Below are 23823 nucleotides of genomic sequence, written 5' to 3'. Positions count from 1 at the left end.
AGGCACACACACACACACACACACACACACACACACACACACACAAGACACGAGCGCAGTTTAAGCGCGGGTAAACCAAAATGTTTAAACAAAACATGATAATACAAATTATACAATAATATTCATGTATGCATTATTAGCCTATATAAATATAGGCCTTAAAACTTAATACGTCTTGTCAAACAGAGGAAAGCAATTCCTTTTGGGAAGTAACAGAATTGAGATCACATTTATGGAGCGCACGTAATGATAGATATAATAGGCTTATTCTTAAAATAAATAAAACAGAACAGAAAAAAAAAAGAAAGAAAGATGATACATAGATTTAGATCTAGATTCTAGATCTATATAATATTAATTTTATTATTATATAAAACCTTGCCTCACACCATTTTCAAAGCACCAAATATGTCACCCGGCGGAGTAGATCTACTAAAACGTCTTAAACGTATGTTTAAATCAATCGCGTTTTCAAACTGAAATGTTTTGTATTGACAGACTATTGTTTAGGCCAGACGATCGTCTGGACGCCCTGTACGTCAGTGTGTGACGTATGGCCAAAGATAGTAGAGCCTACTCTTTTGTAGGCTATGGCACACCTGACTTGACCTATTTTCTCCAGACATAGGGGAAGTCGTATGCTTGCAGTCACCTGTCACCGTTGTCTCACAGCCACAGCAAAAATGGCGGGTCCCAGGCGCCTGCGTGTTCTAACTAAGACTACCTTTTTCTCTTACGATGTGAACTCGGTATTTTCAGGCTCTTAATTACTGTTCAAATTGAAATAACACGGAGGAAAATACAAGGTTCTCATTAAATTTAGGAATTCTAGGACCAGTTGATTGAAATTCCTTCGATCCCTGCTCTATACAGGTGAGTCGACTCTTATCGGAGAGCATTCGCTTCCAACTTCCGTGTTTTGAATAATATTGTCGACGCCATGGCACAGCGGTAGCGGTGTGTCACCTATGATTTAGGAGCCCCTTTGAAAACGTTTTGATAGCCGTTCGTTAATGTCAGTTGTCTATTCATTCAGAAACGCCATAATTATTGATATTTTCTTGACATAAACTTGATATCGCCTTTGTCTTTTGTCTATAACTATTCGAAACTTAGAAAATTCTCTTACTTTTTTGTTGTTGTTGATTGAAATTATGCTGTTTATATGAATAATCGGTTGTATTCTGCTGATTTTAGAAAAACTAGTCTGGGTCTGGATCTAAATGTAGAATTTGTGCCATAATGATGGTGGACGTCAGCAAAAATTCCAGTTATAAGACTTCCAGAACAGTGCCTGCAGTCCCATTTTTTTCTTTCTTCCTTTTCTTTTTATAAGAAAATTACGCAAAGGTCAAACTCAAACACAGAATTGTCAAACTAATTATGCCGCCGTAGAGGTCTTTAGTCAATGTACTTTGATGTGCATTTGAATTTGAGAAAAAATAGTTATTATTATTTATTAATAATTTTTTTGTTTTAATTAAAAAAGGCAAGGGCTCTCGTGGCCTAGAGGTTAAGGTGTTCGCCTCTCATTCAAAGGTCCCGGGTTTGAATCCGGGTAGCGACGGAAACATTTTCTTCACTAAATTGTCTCCTTTCACCTTCTTTCCTTCTCTTTTGCAATATTCTGTCGTCTGCTTTGGTCTCCACTTTCTGCCCCCACCCCCTCACCCTCTTTGCCCCCTCCACTGGGCTCCTGACTCCTTCTGCAGCATTTCAATTACTACTCCTTGGCTCCTTCTTACTGCTGTCTTTCAGCCACACCCCTGATCTTCTGGTAGGAAAGATCTACACCTAGCCTTCTCGGACAAGGGCGAAAAATCTCAGAGGTCCCTTGTGCAAGTTACGCACGTTAAAGACCCCTTTGTAGTCCCAAATCGATAAGAGTAGGCTTCGGCCGCCACCCGGGCAAAATTCAAAATTTCCTACCAATTGAAAATGTTTGGTGTATCCCGCGCCCTCATATGACCTTATGCAGTTGCGAGTGCCATAAAACACCAAAAAAACCCCCCAAAAAGGCAAAGTTGGTAAAATTGGTAAAATACCACCTTCCCCCTCCACAGAAGCAGCTGCCTGTGCTATTTTTAGCGTGCTCGACATGTGAACACACTCATACACACACACACATATCATGGAGCACCCCATTTTTCATTTCAACTTTGACCAGTACAGACTTCCAGTCTACCCCGCTACTGCTCCTCATCACCATCACGCTCATCGCTGGCCCCGGCGGAGGAAGGGAACATATGGACGAACTACCCATGCGAACTACTACCTACTCATTTCTTTTTTTTTTTTGGTAAGGGTTTTACGGAGCTCACAACTGCTTAAGGTCATATGAGTGCGCAGGACATTAAACATTTTCAGTTTATAGGAAATTTTGAATTTTGCCTGGGTGACGGCAGAAGCCTACTCTTATCGATTTTAGACCGCAACTTGCACATGGGACCTCCAAGATTTTTCGCCCTTGTCTGAGAAGGCTAGTGTAGATCTTTCCTACCAGAAGATAAGGGGTGTGGCTGAAAGACGTAGCAGTAAGAAGGAGCCAAGGGGTAGCAGTAGAAAGGCTGCAGAAAGAGTCAGGAGCCCAGAGGAGGGGACGAAGGAGGTGAGGGAGTGGGGGCAGAAAGAGGAGACTGTGGCGAAAGCAGACGACAGAACATTGCTAGAGAGCAAAAAAATAGGTGAAATGAGACAATCTTAGGAACTTAGAGAAGAAAATTTTTCGGGCGCTACCAGGATTCGAAACCAAGATCTTTGAATGAGAGGCCAATACCTTAACCTCCAAGCCATAAGAGCCCCCCTCATGCTTTGATTTTGTGTTTTTTACTTTCTTGTAACACCTCTAATCTTCAGCACTATATGACCTTTTTGTGTTGCAAGTGCCGTAAAACACTTACTAAAGCTAAAATAAGTTATTACTTAAACTTGTCAAAGTCACATAACTATTTTTTGGGGGTAATTTTTTGTTCTTTCCTATCTAACATCTGTCGTCCTTATCTCCCCTTCTTCTTTTTTATGTTTGCTACTCTCTTGTAACACCTAGTCTTCTGGTGCTCATATGACCTTGTGCAGTTGCGAGCGCTGTAAAACCTCTACTAAAACTAAAAAACTAATTTTGTTGTTGTAATTTGTTTTTCTTTCAGGGTAGACAATGGAAGACTTCCCCCTTGCCCTGGTGATAGCCAGCCAAGAGGAGGTCTACAGAGACAACAATGTTCTATTCCGTCTAGTTCGCCCAGCACCAGATGGAGCTGGGGTTCAGTCGACCGACAGACTTGTCAATGTTGTTCCTTTCAGAAGGTAGGTTCTTCTTGTCATCGCCATGCCATATATGTGAGCCTGAGCAACATCAAATATCCAACCTAAAAAAGTAAAACTTAAAATTATTTAAACTTCTCTACCTTAAATTTACTATTAGGGTAACAGTGGTTATTCTAGAAAGTGGAATTTTGAATTGTTTACAGGCTGGTAGCAATACACACGTGCAGCCACACATTATGCACACACATTTTTCTAAGTGCACTCATGCTTGTACATTGACAAGCGCTTGCACTGATGTAGGAAAAGAAAATATACACAGCTAGCAGGGGTGGAACTTAGTGGAAGTCATAACACCGTGAGGCTTTCACTTTCATTATCTCTTCCTATGCCTCATTGTCATCATGCCACTACGAGACTGGCATTGAACACGGTACCTGGACTGAAAAATCTTTCTGTCATGTAGAGAGGACTTTAGAATGAAAGATACCTGCAACACAGCAACATTTATGACATGATAATAATATTATATTTCCAGCTTGTTGCTGAATCATTTTTATTTTCTTACTAAACAGAACGTAATAGATAATCTCAGAAATGTTCATTTATTGTTCAAGTAAGTAAGTAAGTAAGTTTATTCAGTGTTTAAGGCCATTGGCCCACAGCACATCACACAAAACACTCATTTGATAAGTAAAGTTTCCATAATGAATAAGTACAGGTTGTGCACATATCTCTTATCATGAGTCAAACATTGCATATTTCTGTCACTGGGCTGAGTCAGGCTGGGAGGGATTAACAATTTCCTTTTGATGGACAAAGTGTGAGCAATAGAAAGTAAAGCGAAATTCATCTTCAATTTCATGAGAGTTACACTCACCTCTCACATAAAGGCAAATTAGTTAATTTCCACCGATAGAGATTGTTATTTAATGGAAGGCTGTGGGTTTTTAACAAAGCTATGACTCTTCTGCTCCAATACCGTTCACCGAAAAGATCACGAGAATTTAGTGTTCAAGATGCTTATGAAGGAACTGACAGTTTGGAAGGCATGCTTTCTTGAGTTTTTCATGAGTTTTTATCTCTAATTAAACAAGCTTACACTTTAGAGTTGCACGAGTCTTTCAATTATTGTTTTTCTTTTTCTTTAGAGTCTACTGCTTTGAACGCAAACATGAAATTCATGAATTCCGACAAGAAATGCTGAAGCGGCCACTCGTGATTCAACCAGTTCTTCATTTTGGCCGAGGCCTATTTGACAGCTGTGGATGCTGTTACACTGATGGTAAGTGTTCCAGAGATTACTGGTCAGTGCTCACATTATTGGTTTCTTGGTGTTAAAAATAGTTCTGAATTAAACTAATGAAAATATTTTGTTACCTATATTTGTTGTCATTATAAAAATAAAGAGACTGCATAAAGGCTTCTTTGCTGTGTTTATCTGGTCTTCTGTCTAGATTCATTGAACAATTTTTCAACAATACTCTTTTAGATTCATTTTTCCTTTCACAATACTTTGAATAATGGGTTATTATTATAATGAGAATAGGTAATGACATTTGTACAGCATTAATTCCTACTCAACAACAAGCTCCATTATGCTTTAGAGTTTGCATTAAAACCCTAAACATTCTGACTAGATATTTTGCTGTCTATGGCCGGGTACCCTTTCCCACGCGGGTGAATTGAGAAAAATTCCCTTGAAGTGCCTCTCCTTAAGTTGTAATGTCTAGCCCCGGATGGGTTTCAAACCCATGACCTTTTGGTTAAGAGCAGACATCCTAAGACATCCTAATTATCATATGTGATGTGCAAATGAATCATCATGAGCTGCAGAATCATCTGCAAACGTTGAATTTATTTATTTCAGAATCTTGGGTCGTCATGATCAACCAAACTCATCCAAAGATTTTGAGCCGGCTGCAGATGGGCTTGGACTGTGCTAAAGCAGGAATTGAGAGAGGACAGTCGGTTGAAGTGAAGGTAAAGTAGAACCCTGATGTATGCGAAGCTTATGCTTATATCTTATATCACCATTAGCTACATGTTAACCCTTTGAGCCCTGGCCAACGGTCGGTGGCGCGTGAAACTGCCTGTATGCTTAGTCACCAGTACAGCAGGGGAGAGTAAAACAGCCCATATGCTTAGCCACCAGTTCACTGGTGGAGAGTAAAGTAATAATAATAATAATAAATAATAAATAGCATTTGTATAGTGCATATCTCCGTTCAACAGCAGGCTCTTTGCGCTTTGCACTATATTATTACCCCAGCAGATCATAGAACACTCCGAAACATTCTAAGCTTCCAGGGAAGCATACAGTGCAAGCAGCTGATTAAGCGTTCAAACACTAACAAACTGACAAGATCTTTCGCTGTCTATAGTTGGGTACCCATTCCCACCTTGGTGAAGTGAGGAAAATTCGTGTAATGTGCCTTTCCCAAGGACACAACGTCGGGTCCCTGGCGGGATTCGAACCCACGACCTTACTAGGCCACCGACGCCTAGTATGCTTAACCACCAGTTCACTGGTGGAGAGTAAAACAGCTTGTACGCCTAGTCACTGGTACACCGGTGAGTGAGACCCAATCCCATTCCGGCCCGCCCGGGACAAAACATGCTTGGGAAACTGTGTTTACTACTCAGGATGTTATTGATTATTTTGAAGATCTTTTTGCATTAGTAGCTGGTAATGATGAGGACTAACCTGAGTGGAATATGGAATGTGATTTTGACGATCACATGAATGTGAGTAATATGTGAAAGGTGCTGACAAAATGAGCTACTTCTCAGATTCGAGCCTTATGGAAATATATACATCACGCTAATAGGTGAAGTTTTTTATAATAATAAAAGGCACATTATACTTAAAGAATATTGCATCAATTTTTTTTTAAATTACAAATTTGACTCGAAGTGTAGATTTTTGGCCAATATATCGATTTTGTGGATTGCAAGAAGTAAATCATTTTGTCCACACGCCTCACATATATCGGTCAGGAGCTCAGGCAGAGGGGCACGGTAGCCTCTCAGGAGCTCAGGGCTCAAAGGGTTAATATTCACCAAAACTATCGATGTACGGGATGAACACTGGTCTATGTGCAGAAGACGTGAGTCGGAGTCCCATACAGGGAGATTCATTTTAATAGAGTGTCAAGAGGTCGGGGCTCAAAGGGTTAATATTCACCTTAACTCCGTCTTTGTGTTAGAATCCTACTTTGTACTTTATTTGGATTGACCCAGGTACACAGGGTTGAAGCAAATTAAAGGAGCTTGCCCCCATAAATGATGTAAATTGTGTAAATAGTAAATAATAATGTGAACCATTGACAATCATTTGAGTGGCCTGTTGGTGAACTGTTGAACGTGTGTCTTTACTTTTGAGTGGCCTGTGGGTGAACTGTTGAACGTGTGTCTTTACTTTTGAGTGGCCTGTGGGTGAACTGTTGAACGTGTGTCTTTACTTTTGAGTGGCCTGTTGGTGAACTGTTGAACGTGTGTTTTTACTTTTGAGTGGCCTGTTGGTGAACTGTTGAACGTGTGTCTTTACTTTTGAGTGGCCTGTTGGTGAACTGTTGAACGTGTGTTTTTACTTTTGAGTGGCCTGTTGGTGAACTGTTGAACGTGTGTCTTTACTTTTGAGTGGCCTGTTGGTGAACTGTTGAACTTGTGTCTTTACTTCTGCTGTTGCCATCTCCCAGCCAGGACATGGAGCTCAGCCTAATTTTGTACACATGCATGCAGGTCCAACCTTCAAGAATAAATATCAACGACTCAAAGTATGTTGGATTTGTTATTGGTCTATTAATTATAAAATTTAAATCTTAGGTAATAATAAATATTAATAGATAAATGGCATTTGTATAGCAAATATCCCCGCCGGACAGCAATCTCTATGCGCTTTTCAGACCATAGAACGCACAGAAACTTTCTCATGTTCTCGGGAAGCATGCAGTGCAAGGAGCTGATTAAGCGCTCAAACACTAACAAACTGACAAGATCTTTCATTGTCTATAGCTGGGTACTCATTTCTACTTGGGTGAAGTGAGGAAAATTTGTGTAAGTGCCTTTCCCAAGGACACAACGTCAGGCCCCTGATGGGATTAGAACCCACGACCTTACAGTTGCAAGTCTGAGAACGTAACAGATCTGACCTCCTGTGCCGAAAGAGACAATTTACCCATATACCGTCCCAGACTTTGTTTCCTTCATTGACTGGACCTTTGGTTCATGTTTCAGTTTTGCTTTGGGGACTTGATACAACGTGTTTACAAAGAGCATCTGGCACAGAAGGAGCTCGGGGAAGCAGAGACAGGATATGATGCTTGTTTAGCCTCGCTGAGGTACGCAGAGTGGGAGTACTGTGATGTGGTCATTCGCCACCATGGCTATGCCGTAAAGCTTGGGAGGACACCTGGTCTGATGGAACTAAAGGTAGGTATCACTGGTGGTCTCCAAAGATTAGGCCTTTTGGTGAAAGCCAAAATTTCATAGAGCCTGTGTTTTGCTGTGCTCTTGTCTCTTGAAGTTACAAAATGTTTGGATGCTATTTTGTTGGAATTATTTGTAGAAGGCAGAAGTACAGGCTCAAGAAGAGAGGGAAAAAAATCAGCTCAAGAAACAAACTAGACACACATAAAGCTGACACTAACATGATGAATGTATTTGATTGTAGTGAAGGCTGTTATGAGAACAGCCAGCTACAGAATAGCTGTTATGTTACATGGCTGTCACTACTTCTCACGTTGTGTTTGGCAGTATGTCATAATTGCCTGCATTTGTGGTGTAATAGCAAAGAGTCTACATAACAAGAGGGGCCACTTCTCTCTTTGAGCCAATTAAAAAAGTGTCCTCAAAATTCAGTGGCGCCCTCTTCGCAAAAGCGCACATTTAGCGAACAGAGTTATCCTACTTGAGTTTAAAAAATCAAAGTGAAACTAGCAAGTTTTTGAATGAATTTCGGAAGAACGCTTTTTTTAAAATGGTTACGCTGACAAAAAACTTCTTCCGGAGGAAAGGGTGATTGTTTTCTTTGTTTAATTTGACTTTAAAATGAAAGGCGAGAGGTCATAAAAAAAAAATATAAAAAACTAAAACTCCGTACTGAACAAACCCGAACTGCTAATGAACAGCAGTCGATCTGCGCACACAAGGAGGTGCTATTCCCATTCTTCTTCTGGAAAAACGAAAGAGAGCTTCAAAACAGACTGCAGCGCCATCTGAAGCAAAGAGCATACTTCCTGCGGACACTTTGGCTGAGTGGCCCATCTTGTTATTTACTATCTTTGGTAATAGTAAGGCTCTTCTCCATTGCATGCAAAAAAACATAAATTTGATTTCGTCTTTGTGAAGTTTTGTCTCACCAAGTCAATATTTTCGTCTTTCTGCAATGCTGTATATTCTGTTGTCTGCTTTCGTCTCCACTTTCTGCCCCCACCCCCTCACCTCCTTTACCCCCTCTTCTGAGGTCCTGACTCTTTCTGCAGCCTTTCTACTGCTACTGCTTAGCTCCTTCTTACTGCTGTCTTTCAGCCACACCCCTGATCTTATGGTAGGTAAAATCTACACCTAGCCTTCTCGGATAAAGGTGAAAAATCTCAGAGGTCCCGTGTGCAAGTTGGGCTGATTAAAGTTCCCTTTGGGGTCCAAAATCGATAAGAGTAGGCTTCGGCCACCACCTGGACAAAATTCAAAATTTTCTACCAACTGAAAATGTTTAATGTGTCCTGCGCGCTCATATGACCTTATGCAGTTGCGAGCGCCGCAAAACACTTACCCCAAAAATGTTTTTGAAATGATATGCTCTATCCCTTGTAGCCTGGGTAGGCACTAACAGGCAGGGTAAAAGCACCTGCCTTCGAAGTGATCTATATTACAGAGACGAAGGATAAAAATACTTACAATCAGTGCTTTCTAAGTGGGTGGTTGGCAGTTGCTCTGGTGTGGTTTGCTTTTTCTTTCCTATGAAACATCTATCGTCCTTATCTCCCCTACTTCTTTTTTATGTTTGTTACTCTCTTGTAACACCTCTAATCTTCTGGCGCTCATATGGCCTTATGCAGTTGCGAGTTTCGTAAAACCTCTACTAAAACTAAAGTGCTTCCTAATTATTTCAGACCATGACTCAGACGTGGACGTTTGATGACATAGGCATGCATGAAATGCTGTGGAGTCAGGTCGGGGATCAAATACCACCCAGACCGCATTTGTCAGCGGTCACAGAGGGTAAGATTCTATAACTTAACTCTAGAAGGTGTATTCCCTTAGAGAAAGTAAAAGATGCAGGAGAGCAATTTTCCATATTAATTATTCTGTTGTAAATTTTACTTTTTTACTTGTGATATGAGATGAAATGGAATATATGTGTGCGTCAAGAGAAAGGTACCAAAATTCGCCCCGGACAGTTTCGAGCTACAGGCTGATAATGACAAAAATCACTCTTTTGACCAAAATGTGTTTCCTTAAAAAAATGATACATCCACCATTTTTGTACTGTGTGCTCAAAGAGTTTTCATTGATCTGACTTCTAAATATTTTATTTTGAATTATTTTGAGGGTAGGGTAAAATAAAAAAACATATATGAAAACTGCTTTTAAAAAGGGTAAAAATCTATTATTGTTGGATGTTATCTCTTTGTGTCATCTAAGAGTTGGATAAGCTGTTAATCCAGTTGTCTAATTCAGATTCACTTTCGTATCCACAATATCAGAAATACAACCGGTGTCCATAGTGTAAAAGTTACACACTTCACTGTCAAAAACGGGAGACCCCAAAAAATTAACCCAATGAAACCATGACACTGATATATATAGGTATGCAAGTCATTTGCCCCTGCCCCGAAGCAGCAATATATCAGTGTTAGCTAGTCTATGTAGAACAGTAGTCCGTACAAGGATAAGAAGGGGGAAAATGATGTAGGATTGTGGTGACTATTGTAAAGGTCAAGGCAGCTCAAGGAAAAGGGAGCTGGTTTGCGTAAAGAAGGCATGCGGAGTTCATGGATTGTGTAGTCGTGTTGGCATTTTTTTCCCCTGGAAGCCGAGGAATGGGTTACCGTTATTTTGGGTTCAGGAAGTCAGTGTTCATTGGGTTAAGATATTGTGGTGGTTGGGCAGGAAGTATCTTGATAAGATCTTGTCTTACATTGATTTTACATTGATTTTGTTGTCTTTATGGGACTTCTTGCCTTGTATATTGCCAGATGAAATCCGGGCTGTTCTACCGTCATGGACAATAAACTCTGTGTCCCCACTGGAGAATATTGGAGATGAGGTGCCGCAACACACTTACAGCTACGAACAAGCAGGAAGATTGTATGAAAGCTTCAGAAAGAAGAAACGGCAACGAGGGCAGCAGGGAGCAAACGCTGACAGGGACAAGCCTAGTTATGGGCGAACTCTTCCTCAGAACCCTACTGAAGAGTTGGGAGCTGTTGGGGGTGAGCCACCAGCAGTAGAACATGACTTTGGTATGTACGATGGCGCTGAAAAGATGCCGTCTCAGTCTAGAAGACGGTATCAAGATGAAAGCAGTCAGCGTGAGGATTACGCTTATTCAGAGCATGAAATGTACTATAACGAACCTCATGCTAGCCCTCACCCAAGGGGTTCAGTTTCTACACAGCAAGATCGTTACCAACATGGGGCATCGCCTCCTCCCCCTCAATATTCAACGCTTCAAGTCGACAAATATGGACACCTCGACGCTAATGTGCAGATTGTGAACCCTTCAAGACCTGGATCATCAGGGGCTTATTCTCCCTCGTCTCCCCTCTCACCAACCGCGCCCCCATACAACCCCCCGTACAGCCGTCCTCATGGGTCAGATCCAGCTCACTTTCAACAGGTCAGGACTTATGATGGCTATCTTAAAAAACAGGACAGTGACCGCTCCTCTCATTCCACTAATGCTGACAGTGGCTACTGCGCTGATGCAGATGGTCAACGTTCCAGAGGTGGTTCGTATGACCTTAATGAGTATTCTGTCAAAACCAAATTGGATGTGCATGGACATTGGGGCAACGATACCACTCCTCTGGGAGATATCAGTGGCTCCCCTAGTGGACTGGAAAATGCCGGTTTCAGATATGATGACAATGATGGTGGTTTTACTGAAGATATGGTGATGCGGAAGCATAAGGAACTGGCTCAGAAAATGTTGCAGCAGCAGAGCGGGCCCCAGTACAGACCGGAACCAGCCATCCATAAGTCTCAAGGACATCATTTCTCACAGAATAGACCTCCACACAGCATGGGCTCCTCATCAGGCCAGACCCCACCGCGACCAAAGGTGAAACAGAATGAGCAAATAGCTGAGAGTTTTATTTAGATATCTGTGACAACTGACTAAGCATGGCGTGTATTTGATGATTGTTCTTTACCCACCAAGTGTCACTAGCAAATTTGTTACGACGCGGTGGAATCAGGCGCTTATCAATTTTGGGGTAAATGGAGTTATTGGTATTGCCTTAAAGGTAGTTCATTTGCCTTGCATTTGATCAAAAAAATATCCATTTATCTTGAATAGAAGTCGAGATATTTGCGAATGAAGGAGGTGGGGTTTACCTGGTTTCAGATGTATAATTAGCAAGAAAATGGCCGCCAAAGTTTGGTGACTTCCATAGGACAAGAGTCCTTGGAAACTCCAAATTTACTTTTTTTTTGTCCCTTTAATCGACGTTTTTCCATGAAATCCATACTTTTGAATGGACATACAAGGTGTTGAGCCTACAAACAAAAATTCGAAGAAAATTTCCAAACTAGCAGAAAAACACTGATTTCTTCCATTTCATTTTTTTGACGAGTGCCTGATTTTACCTCGATACCTCACATATGGCAACTGGATAAACATGGTGTGTATTTATTGATAGCTGTTCTGTACCCACCAAGTGTTGCTAATGAATAGCCTGTTGTGTACTGGGAAATTCTAAGATTTCACTATATATTAAGCTGGAAAATGCTTGAAGACAGGTAAACTAAGCAAGTACAGACCAGAAATCTATACATTTTCAGTAAGTAGAATATAAATAGAAAGTAGAGCTCATTTGAGGAGTTGAAATGTGTATCTATATTTTTTAAATGGTATAATTTTATAGAAATAGCGACTTAAATTACAGCTGATTAAATTGGCTGCAGCAACACTTAAGGAAACATATGTCACGACGCGGTGGAATCAGGCACGCTTCAATTTTTGGGCATAGGGAGTTTTTGGTATCATCGTTAAGCCTGTTTATTTATCTTGTTTTTGGTGAAAAAAATACCCTTTTATCTTGAATAGAAGTCGAGATGTTTGCAATTGAAGGAGGTAGGGGTCGCCTGGTTTCAGAGGTCAAATGAACGAGAAAACAGCCGCCAAAGTTTGGCGATTTCCAAAGTTTAAAAGTCGTTGGAAACTGAAAACTGATATTTTATTGGCCTTAAATAAACATTTTTCCATAAAATCTGCACAGTGATGTGTTTTTGAATGGTTTTAAAAGGTGTTGAACCAAAAATAATAAAAATTTGATAAAAATTGCCAAATTGACAGAAAAATGATGATTTCTTTGATTTCATTATTTTGACAAGCGTCTGATTTCACCTTGATGCCTCACATATGATATGGCTGATTTAGTCGGCGGTCATCTCTAGGAGGGTTAAAGTATTCTATAGAGATTTGAGGCTTTCATCGCAGTTGAAGAGAACACCACGATAATTTGTCTCTTTATACTATTTCAGCTGTGGCTCACACTGCTTTCTTTTGATAAAATATATTGATATATATATGCAGCAAATTTTTACATATATATATGTTTATTTTGTAGAAATAAACTTTCAGAGAGCAATAATTTTTTGGATTGTAAAATATTGAAGTCAACAGAGAAATCAATTGACTGCTGTGGTATTATAACTGCTTACTTCTGTTGAATATGTCTTGTCTGAAGTATGCACTAGGTCCTGAGATCTTTAGAAAAAAGCATGACATATACGCACTGATTGGCAAAAAGCTGTTCCGAGCTGTTGATTAGAAACAGATTTATCAACCTGATAAAGAGTGCCATGTTCTTGTGTTTACAGATTAAGCAGTGTTTTCTTCTTCTGTTAATGCATCGCCAAGAAATATGTTCATTATTAATATCATTTTTGTTATTATTATTATTATCATTGTTGTTTTGTATTAAGATATTTTCTTGTCAGGTATCAATCTATATATGCATAATACTGTTCTAATACCTGAAGAAAACTTGAAAAGATAGTACATTTAAGGTTGTTCTTATCTTCCAGTTTATTTCTCATCAAGCAAAGCATTCTCTTCGTTTTGTTCCTCTTTATCATCCTTTTCCTGCTCATAATGTTTTCTAACACATGCCGGTGAGTAATGTTGTCACATCTCAGCAAGACTCAAACAGTTGGAGCTTTTCATAATGCAAGGAGTACTGTCTATTTCTTTATCCCAGTGAGTGCTACTTGGGGTCTGTTTAGTGAGTGTGGGTGGTTGGTTGGCGGGTGCTCTGGTGTGGTTTGCTCCTTATGTCCTATCAAACATCTATCCCCCCTGATCTCTCCTCCTTCTTTTTTTATATTTGTTACTCTCTTGTAACACCTCTAATCTTCGGCACTTATATGACCTTATTGTGTTGCAAGTGCCGTACTAATACTCTTACTAAAACTAAACTGTCTAGTGATTTTTCTGAGGCCAAGATAATCAAAATCTGAGTTCTAAACTCGGCCACCTTTATTCTCTAAGCCCTTTCTCCAACCTTAAAGAACAGTGCACTGAGCTCCCTTCGATGAATCGCCTGATTTGCACTACCGTACTGCAAGCTGGAGTATGGTTTTGGGTGCACAGAAGGGTACAGCTTGTTTAATGCTCGGGGCCCATAAGGTAGTAGACTCTCCGTACAATTTACCCCAAATCAGCCTTTTTGAAACATCAAATTCCCTACTAGAGTATAGCTTTTAGTATCTATACACTGTTTATTTTGCTCTCCAAATGTGAATAGGGTGGGGGGGAGGTTGGGGGGGGGGGGACTGGGGAGAAAGCACACTTTTACTTTTACTAGTTTGTGTCTCCATATTTGCATTTTTGCTTTTTATTTCATGCTGTGAATCTCTTCAGCACAGTTTGTCTCTGAGATGATAACAGTAATTATAACTGTCCTGAAGATAATACGTTGGAAATGAAAACATTTATGTGATAAATTAGAAACTTGAATGGTGTGTCTCAGTAAACAAGAGAGTCTTCCAAATATTAAGGGTCAACCATAGTGTTCACACAGACATGAGCACTTTGAACGGAGTAGCTGAGTAAGTCTGTCCCCGTCGTTTTATGCAAGAAAAATTTTGAAATTAATTATGCAAACTGAGCCCAAAAATGTGAAATTATGCGAACTGTTAATTTTAACAAAGAATGATAAAGGAAATAATCAGAAATTGTGCAAAAAATTATCAAATTTTGCTAAATTATTCGGGGTGCATAAAACCATGGGGACAGATAAATGGTCGTAGGCACGAGGGGGCTATCCCGAAAAGTGCTATTTTGAGAAAATTGAAGGTAAAGTTTTTGCCCCTTAATGACTAGGAAAGTTTTCTCTATAACCAAACAAATATACACACCAATGAAACCATACTTCTCCTATAGGTAGGGCAATGCAATGCCCACTTTTGGTGTAGGTCAAGATTTCTAGAAGCCCCCAAAATCTGGGTTAGCCCTCTCGTCCTCAAAAGCGACCAAATAGTACCGGCAATGCAAATGTCATTATGTTGTAATTTTAGTTCCAATAAGTGTGGTATAGGTTGTTTTTACTTTTGAGTTATTTTCTAGCTAGTCACTCATTATTGTGTGCAGGTAGCTAGAGTTTGACACTAGCAAGTTTCCTTTAATTTTTCCTTCTCTTCTGACTTCTGTCTGTTTATAGTACTTTTTTCCTTGTAGTAATAACAATTTGTATGCTGATGGCTTGTATTTACCCACACCAAACTGTAATCAGCATTTAGCAAGTACTATAGAAAAATGTGTACCTTATATTTATCTGAATTTTTGTCTGAGATGTTTCTAGTATATTTTGTTGTTATGACATGCCATTTATGGGATGGGAAGATTCTTTTTCTTTTCTCTCTCTTTTGTGTGCAAGTCATCAGAGAAGCTCGCTAAGGTGCTCCCATTCCTAACTTTCTGTGTGGATTACTGACTTCGGACAGGGTTATTATTTTTTTTATATATAAAGAGTTTTTCTACATTACTGCATATTTTCTTTTGAATCTTGTATTTTGCCAGTTTGATTGCTCTGCTCATATATAACCCTTTAACACACATGCATCCTTATACACAGTCAAGCCTGTCCAAAGCAACCACCAATTGTCCAGGAGAAAGGTGCTCGTCTTAGACATATGCGGTCCGGGGGCTTTTGTGGTCTAGAAGTTACGGTGTTCGTCTCATTCAGTAGGTCCTGGGTTCAAAACCTAACAGCAATGGAAAATTTTGTTCTCAAAAGATTTTCTCCTCAAAGTCAGGTTAGCGGGTGGTTGGAGGGTGCCACTGTTAGGTCCTACTTCTTTACTTTCTCTCTGTTGTGTCTGTCTGTCTGTCTGTCTGTCTGTCTGTCTGTCTGTCTTACGTTTTCCCAGTACTAAATGACCATTGTTGGGTCGATGTGCATCCTTGTACCCGAACAAACAAACAAACAAACAAAAGTAAGTCAGGTAGAGTCATCTTTGCCTCGTAGTTCTTGCATTTTCTCATCAGCATGGAAGATCTCTTCAGACGCTTCATGTTTGGACTGCATCAAATTTCTGTACATGAATTCCATGGTTCCTTTTAATGCTAAGTCGACTGTATAGAAGTGTACTTTGGCATTTCTGTAGATTTAGGTCTTTAAAGAAAAATACATGTAATAATAATAATAAATGAATTTATAATGCGCCAGAATCCACAAAAATGCTCGGTGACACAAACCCTCCCCCCCCCCCCCCCACAAACACACACACACACACACACACACACACACACACCACAAAAACTCTAAAGTTCAGTACCACAACGACATGCATAAATTTAAAAAAAAAAAAGAAAAGAAAAACTGACAGACATTTCAGATATAGAGTTTCAGCATTATAAATATACTTTCCTGAAAAACATTGTCTTCAACTTTGATTTAAATTGATTTAAATGGTGAAATAGTATAGGTTTAACACCCCTATCAACACTACTAGCTTATTTAAGAGGTGAGACCTCCAAGTTTACCGTCCATCTGCGAAAGGACCGAGCTATGTGGGAAATTCGTGTAAAGTAAGTGCCTTTCCCAAGGACACAACGTCAGACTTAGCTAAGGCTTGAACCCCCGAACTCGCAATCACTCAACTACAAGTCCGGTGGCCTTACCACTAGGCCACCAATGCCACCAGGTTTAGGTCGATGTCTGTTGTTTTGTCTAAAGCCAACAAGTGAATCCTATGAAAATGTTTCTCCTCAGCTTGGCAGCAAATTTTTATCGAGCATTCAGTGCCAAGTTATCTGACATTTGGCAGCGCTTCCACTAACACTTGGTGAATTAGTTGTTCTCTCTAGTATTCTATAGTTTTCTATGTAAAAAAGAACTAGTTGGACATTTTTGTTCTCTATCCATGTGATCTCAGCGAGTGAACTGTTCTTGCCGTATCTACTTGAATATGTTGTGGAATATGTATGCAAATGCAATATTCTCTCTCTTTTGAATGAAGTCATATAAATGCAAATATTTTACCTGTTACTCTTATTCCCTAGACTAGCTCCCTATCTCCTTAGATCAAATATTGGGGCAGCATAGATATGCTTTTTTATATATAACATGATAATATGCTGCTGTGATTTTATGAACTGGAAACTGCAACCTCTGATTTTATTGTCGGTTTGCATAACAGTTTCAAAGCTTTGAGTAGGTTCTGCATTCTTCCTGCTTTTTATATTCAAGCATTTAAATTTGTACTACAAGTTGCTCATTCCTGTGAATTCGAGAGATTATGTTTCTGAATTTTATATATATTGGCTGTACAGTTTCTCTGATGCTGAGAGTTTATGCATGTTCAAAACTGTCTTGTGAAATGAGTAATTCGTCTAATTTTCAGGCTCATTAAAATGAATTGTCTAACTCACTATATAGGCCTATGTGAGGCAGTGTGGTGGAATCAGGCTCACGTCAATTTTTGGGCCTGTAGAGTTATCGGTATCATCTTAAAGCTTGTACAATTGTCTTTATTTGGATGAAAAAATATCCATTTGTCTTGAATACAAGTCGAGATATTTGCGAATGAAGGAGGTGGGGGTCACTTGTTTTCAGAGGTAAAATTAGTGAGAAAATGGCCGCCAAAGATTAGCTGTTTCCTTAGCTTAAGAGTCCGTGGTAACTGAAAATTTACCTTTTTTGCGCCTTTAATCAAAGTTTTTCGTAAAAATCCACCCAGAAATGAGTTCTTTAGAAGGCATGAAAGGTGTTGAGCCAAAAAACAAAAATTTGATAAAAGTTGCGAAAAATGCAAGTTTCTTCACTTTAAATATTTTGACGAGAGCCTGATTCCACCATGCTGCTTCACATATTATATTCTATGAGTTAGGTCATATGTTTATGGGCCTGGTGCAATGAAACTCTTCGTACGATGTCTCTCTCTATATTGGTGTCACTACTGTGTTCATTTTTGGCAGAAAGCAACACTTTGCGTTATAAAATAGACAAAAATACACCTTCCATTCTGTAGACTCCAAATATTATTTCTATGAAATTGCGGAATATGTTCAGTATGTAGGCTATTTTGTGAACATCAGCTGAAAAGTTTGGTGTTTTTTTTTTAGGGTCATTCAAAATACCGGTTTTGCAGTAATATGTCCAGTATGTATTTTTTCAACATCAGTTGAAATGTTTATGTTTTTTGGGGGGGGTTTTTCGGTCCTTCAAAACACGGCTTTGCAGTAACTTTTCCTCTTTTCCTTTTGCCAACTCAGGTTTATCCAAATGTAGGGTTGTAAATCTTACTTAATGTGAGGCCTTCAAAGTAAATGTTTCAAAACCTCGTAAGAAGACAGAGGTTTTTCCATTAAAAAGACTTCTGAACAGAGTGGTTATGGCATAGGTGAAAGTTCAGTATCTGGCAAATACAGAGGAATTATAGGGTATGAAATGCCTTGTAGAGAAAGACATGAAGTTTTCTACTTGTCATATTGCTGAAGCCTCTTATTTCCTAGGCTAACCATGACATGAATACATGAACTAATTATTGGATAATTATGCTAGGCTATATCCTATATCTATAAACATTGCCACTTTGTGATAGACTGGCTTGCATGACATATTATTTTCATTTCTTTTTTGTTTTTTTCATAATATATAGTACAAGCATGATCGTTGAACATTTGTTAGTAGTACGTCTTCAAAAGAAAACTTTGGGTGGTATGAAGAGTCATTGCTGCATAACATATACTTTTTGTAATTTTATCTTCTCAATTGAAATTGTTTACATTCCCGTTGACATAAATATGGGGTGCCCACTACGGCTGGATCGCCCGACTCGATTGCCTGAAACTGAAAACAAACAAGTTTGTTTTTGAGGCGACCGAGTCGGACGATCGACCCGATTGGCTGATCTCATCTGTAGTGGGCACCCCGTATAAACTTAGTATAAAGGAACAAGCATTCTACTCTCTCAATAAAAACTGCTTAGATATGAGATTTTGTATGCATATAATTACATATATATATATATATAGATATAGATACAGTTGAACCTGCCTTAACGGAGACCTGTGTAAGACGGACACCTGTCATAACGGAATCTACCCACTGCCCCCTTGATAAACTCCTCTATAATTACCTCTGTAAAACGGAAACCTGTCTAACGCAGAAATGGAAAGAGAAATTCCTTCCCTTTGGAGAGTTTTTACCGGTCTAAGTGTAAGACGGAAAATACTTTGCCCACTCAGCCCTGATTTGAAACAAAACTATCAAGTTTGGTTCCATCGGCACGCTATACCTGAAGTTGAGGAAGTGGACAAGGGGTGCCGCTTGGGGGAAGATGCTACCCCATCCATGTGATCCCGTAGTGGTGCAGACAGACAGTCAGGGTGGTGTGAGTGGGAAATCCTCACCAGTGCCCGTGAACCTGTTCGAGGATTGGTACTCCAGCACGGAAACTTTTGTAGGTAGCCAGACTGAAGTGTTTTTAGGCCATTCCCAAAGGGTAGGGGGAACATTAACAATCATGTTCTTATGCTCAGTAGAATTGTAAATGGGATGATTCATCAATGTCATGCTCATAACTGCTCCTGAACTGCTTGCGGGGAACTGCTGCTTTTCTTATTACACCGATTTGGAGGGGGGGGGGGCCTAAGGGTGGAAGCAAAGATGTTCAATCTTTTCTGTTTTAATAGGTCAAGCAGTGGTCCTGTCCTATTAAATGCAAGCACTGTTGGCAAGAGAAAAACAGGAGTGAAACTGACACATGTCATGTTCAGAGAGGTGTGAAGTTTTGACCACTGCTTGCCACCCAGACAAGCGACCTATGATAACTCCAGCTGGGCCTCTGACTTCCACTCCATCTCCCCCTGAATATCCCTAAAATGGAATATTTTACTGGCTGCCTTGCGATTCCGTCTTACCTAAGTTCAACTGTATGTATGTATATATTTATATTATATTCACTTGCGCATACATATATAATATCATGTATTATGTATGTATGTAGGCTCATTATGTTAGCTGTTTTTGTGTACGATACTTTTTTTTCTGACTATGACCATGTCTTCCCAGATGCAAGCTGAGGTATAGAGTTTGATATAAAATATAAGATGATGTACCGAGCTGAGTCATTTCTAACACAATGCTATAACCAAGAGAATTTGGATTATCATAGCTTTGTACGCTTGTCTTTCTCTTCAAAGTGTATTTAAATTTAGTGATCAAGTGTAATAGAATGACAGTTTTACAGAATCCAATTATTATGAGCTTTATGAGCAGACCTGTTTGGATAGTGGGAGTTTAGGAGAGAAAAAAGAATGGACTATTTGTTGAAACAGCTTTTTTTTTTTTTGCAAGGGCATTCTTTATGTCACTGTGGATGGGCAAGCTCTTGCAAGTAATGATCTCCCTTGTGTCACAATAAGTGGACACAGATGGGTCTATGCTGAGTATCACATGGTCGCTTTTAAGCAGAAGGGGGCTATCCCGAAACGTGCTGTTTTGAGAAGATAAAGTTTTTGCCCGTTTTTCAGTTTCTTTAAAAAACAAGGAGAGCTTTCTCTGTAACCAAACAAATATATGCTCCAATGAAACCAAACTTCGCCTCCAGGTAGGGCAATGCCCATTTTTGATGTTGGTCAAGATTTCTGGAAACCCCCAAAATCTGGGTTAGCCCGCTTGTCCTTAAAAGCGACCATATAATATTTGAGCTCATTTAACACGAACATGCAAAATTAGAAATCACATACAGCTCCTACAATACGCCATCCCCAACCGAACTCCTTAGTATTTATATCGAACAGACTATTCAGCACAGACCAGCTGTGTTTTCTGTAAAAAAGTCACGACGCAGTGGAATCAGGCGCTTGTCAATTTTTGGCATGTGGAGTGATTGCTGTCATCTTAAAGCTTGTTCATTTGCCTTGCTTTCCATGAAATAATTACCCGCTTATCTTGAGTGCCTATCGAGATATTTGCGATAGAATGTGGTGGAGTCGCCCGGTTTCAGAGGTAGAATTAGTCAGAAAAAGCCTCAGTCCGTGGAAACTGAGAATTTCATTTTTTTTTTGCCCTTAATCAAGGTTGTTCAATATAATTTACACTGAAATGGGTTCTTAAATGGACATAGAAGGTGTTGAGCTGAAAAACACAATTTTGATCAAAATTGCCAAACCAGCGGAAAAGTGTAAGTTTCTTCACTTTCACTATTTTGACGAGCGCCTAATTTCACCACACTGCCTCACTATGTAGTCTTTTGCAGAGCATACCTCGGTGGATACGAAAAGAGGGTGGGGTTCAGAAGTGTGTTCAAGACTGTGGCTTACTCTAAGTGAGCGTGACATCTGAACTATGGAGTGTCATCGCTTTAGTTGAAGCTGATTGGACGAGGGGTTCTGAAGGAAAGTGGCCGAGACCAACAAGACACGCATTCAAAAGTTCAAGACATAAATTGTAAAGCTGTTCACGTAGCCTTGTTTTATTTTGGATATGGTCGTGGTTTTATGAAATCTTCGTGTCTGAATCATGACTTGACTGTACTGTTTTATTAAAATGTTTATGTTCGTTGATTAGGTCATGGCTCCAGAATCTGACTCTTCTGTCTTGATGGTCTTTGGCTCTGATTTTTTATGTTGATGTTCTTTTTCAGCATTTTAAAAAGATATTATTTCATCGCTTCAACTCTATTGTCAATGGCCTGCTGATAGATTTACGATTTTCAAACGAACTGTAAAGGTTTGGAAATACCTTTTACGTCTTGACCAGTATTTTTAATAGGGCAAATTCCAAGATATGATGTGACTCATTTTGGGATGTAGAGAGGAGTGGATTGTTTGTATGATATGTATAATATTGCAATGTATAAGCAAAATCTCATCATGACTGAAATGAGATGGTGACACTTCAAAGGGAACTGAAATAAACGATCTCTTTACACTCTTTTTTGCGCGCTCATATGACCTTAGCAGTTGCGAGCGCCGTAAAACCTTATACTATACATACATACACTCTTTTTTTTATTGGATTATGGAATGTGAGTTTTCTGTCTTTCTCCAACAGTCTCACAGAATCTATGTCTCAGTTCTTTCTTTCTCAACTTTCTGTTTTCCTGCTCCATTTTTTGTACATGTATCTTCTCTCTCATTCTTTGATTTTGTAGTCCTCTCTTATTATTGTGCACTGTGTCTTCTCATGCAGAGGTGCGATGTACTTTCACTTTCCGATTGAATGGTGGTATTGTTTGTTTGATCCGATTGAATGGTGGTATTGTTTGTTTGATCCGATTGAATGGTGGTATTGTTTGTTTGGTCGGATTGAATGGTGGTATTGTTTGTTTGATCAGATTGAATGGTGGTATTGTTTGTTTGATCAGATTGAATGGTGGTATTGTTTGTTTGGTTAGATTGAATGGTGGTATTGTTTGTTTGGTAGCATTTGGAACTGTCTAGTTAGTGGGTGGTTAACGGTATGTGTGTGTGTGTGCTGCGCTTGTGTGAGGGCTTGCGTGCTTGTGCGAGTGTGTTTGTGAGTGTGGTTGTGTGTGTGTGTGTGTGTGTGTGTGTGAGAGAGAGAGAGAGAGAGAGAGGGGGGGAGTACCTTTTTGTTGTTGGTTGTATACAGTGTGGGGGAACTATTGGGGTGGGTGGTTGGCGGGTGCTCTGGTGTGGTTTGCTTCTTCTTTCCTGTCAAACGTTTATCGTCTTTATCTCCCCTTCTTCTTTTTATGTTTGTTACTCTCTTGTAACACCTCTAATCCTCTGGCGCTCATATGACCTTATGCAGTTGCGAGCGCCATAAAACCTCTACTAAAACTAGACTAAAAAAGATATCTTGGGTTGTTTGTGATATGGTTACCTTTTATGAGTAGAATGTTCGATGTCTGTCACTGTTGTGTGGGGGTCAGGGGGTCATTTTTGTGAACAGACGGAAACTTCAGGAGAGACTTTGTCCCAGAGTGCGATTTATGCACGTAGTATGTTAAAAGTTGTAGTATTTTCGGTTCTCTGTGAATACTACGGCGCTGAACATTTCCCTTCTGCATATCTTATAACATTAAAATTTCCATATATAGTTATTTATCGGTCTTTCAATGGTTGTGGGTGGTTGGCAGGTGTTCTGGTGTGGTTTTCTACTTTATTCCTTTTTTTCCCTATAAAACATCTCTCACCCTTATCGAAAGATCTCTCCTCCCACTTTTCTTGGTATGTTACTCCTAGTAACGCCCCTAATCTTCCGTACTCATGTCACCTAATTGTGTCCCATGTGTTGTAAAACTATACGAAAACATGATTTAAAAAAACAAATCTGAATGGTGCGGCAAGTTTTTCCGTAAGCTGTAGCTGTGTTTGGTAGATTACTTTGAGCAAGTGGGTCAGAGGAAGCCATTGGTTGTTGTAGACGGACAGACAATGTAAAATAGACAGCCCAAAAGATCTGGCGCAATACATGTCCGTAGTTCCTCTCTGTCTGTCTTGCCTTGACGGTCATATTGCGTCAATGTTTGCTCAAACAACGCAAATTTATACTACTTAGCTCCTCTAGATCTACCTCTTTCTTAGTCACGACGCGGTGAAATCAGGTGCTCGCCAATTTTTGGGGCATGTGGAGTTACTGGTATTATCTGAAAGGTCATTCATTTGCCGGCGCGGAAAAAAATGCCTGTTTCTTCGATTGTATTATTTTGACGAGCGCCTGATTTCACCATGATGCCTCACCAAAGTTATCTGTAAATTTTTAATCCACGCGCGCTCGTTTCCAAGAGGTTCGTGAAGTTGAGGATATTTTTTCGTAGCCAGTCGATACTTCTGGGTATAACATAGATGATATATGACCCCCCGGGGGCGGTGCCACTGACTGAAGTGTCTTTAGGCCATTCCCAAAGGGG

At 39.7% G+C, this 23823-nt stretch overlaps 1 protein-coding gene across 1 annotated transcript; it reads left to right on the top strand.

Annotated features, from left to right (window-relative positions):
• The first annotated feature begins 686 nt into the window (after nt 1-686).
• Nucleotides 687-11739, top strand: LOC101847763. The gene is made up of 7 exons (XM_005108479.2): nt 687-873; nt 3147-3303; nt 4413-4546; nt 5132-5244; nt 7501-7695; nt 9378-9486; nt 10464-11739. The coding sequence occupies exons 2-7, from the start codon at nt 3155-3157 to the stop codon at nt 11588-11590; spliced, it is 1827 nt and encodes a 608-aa protein (XP_005108536.1). The 5' UTR covers nt 687-873; nt 3147-3154; the 3' UTR covers nt 11591-11739.
• Nucleotides 11740-23823: the final 12084 nt, after the last annotated feature.

The sequence above is a fragment of the Aplysia californica genome, unplaced genomic scaffold (genome assembly GCF_000002075.1).
Source record: "Aplysia californica isolate F4 #8 unplaced genomic scaffold, AplCal3.0 scaffold00692, whole genome shotgun sequence".
Lineage (NCBI taxonomy): Eukaryota > Metazoa > Mollusca > Gastropoda > Aplysiida > Aplysiidae > Aplysia > Aplysia californica.
This window is presented reverse-complemented; position numbering and strand designations above follow the sequence as displayed.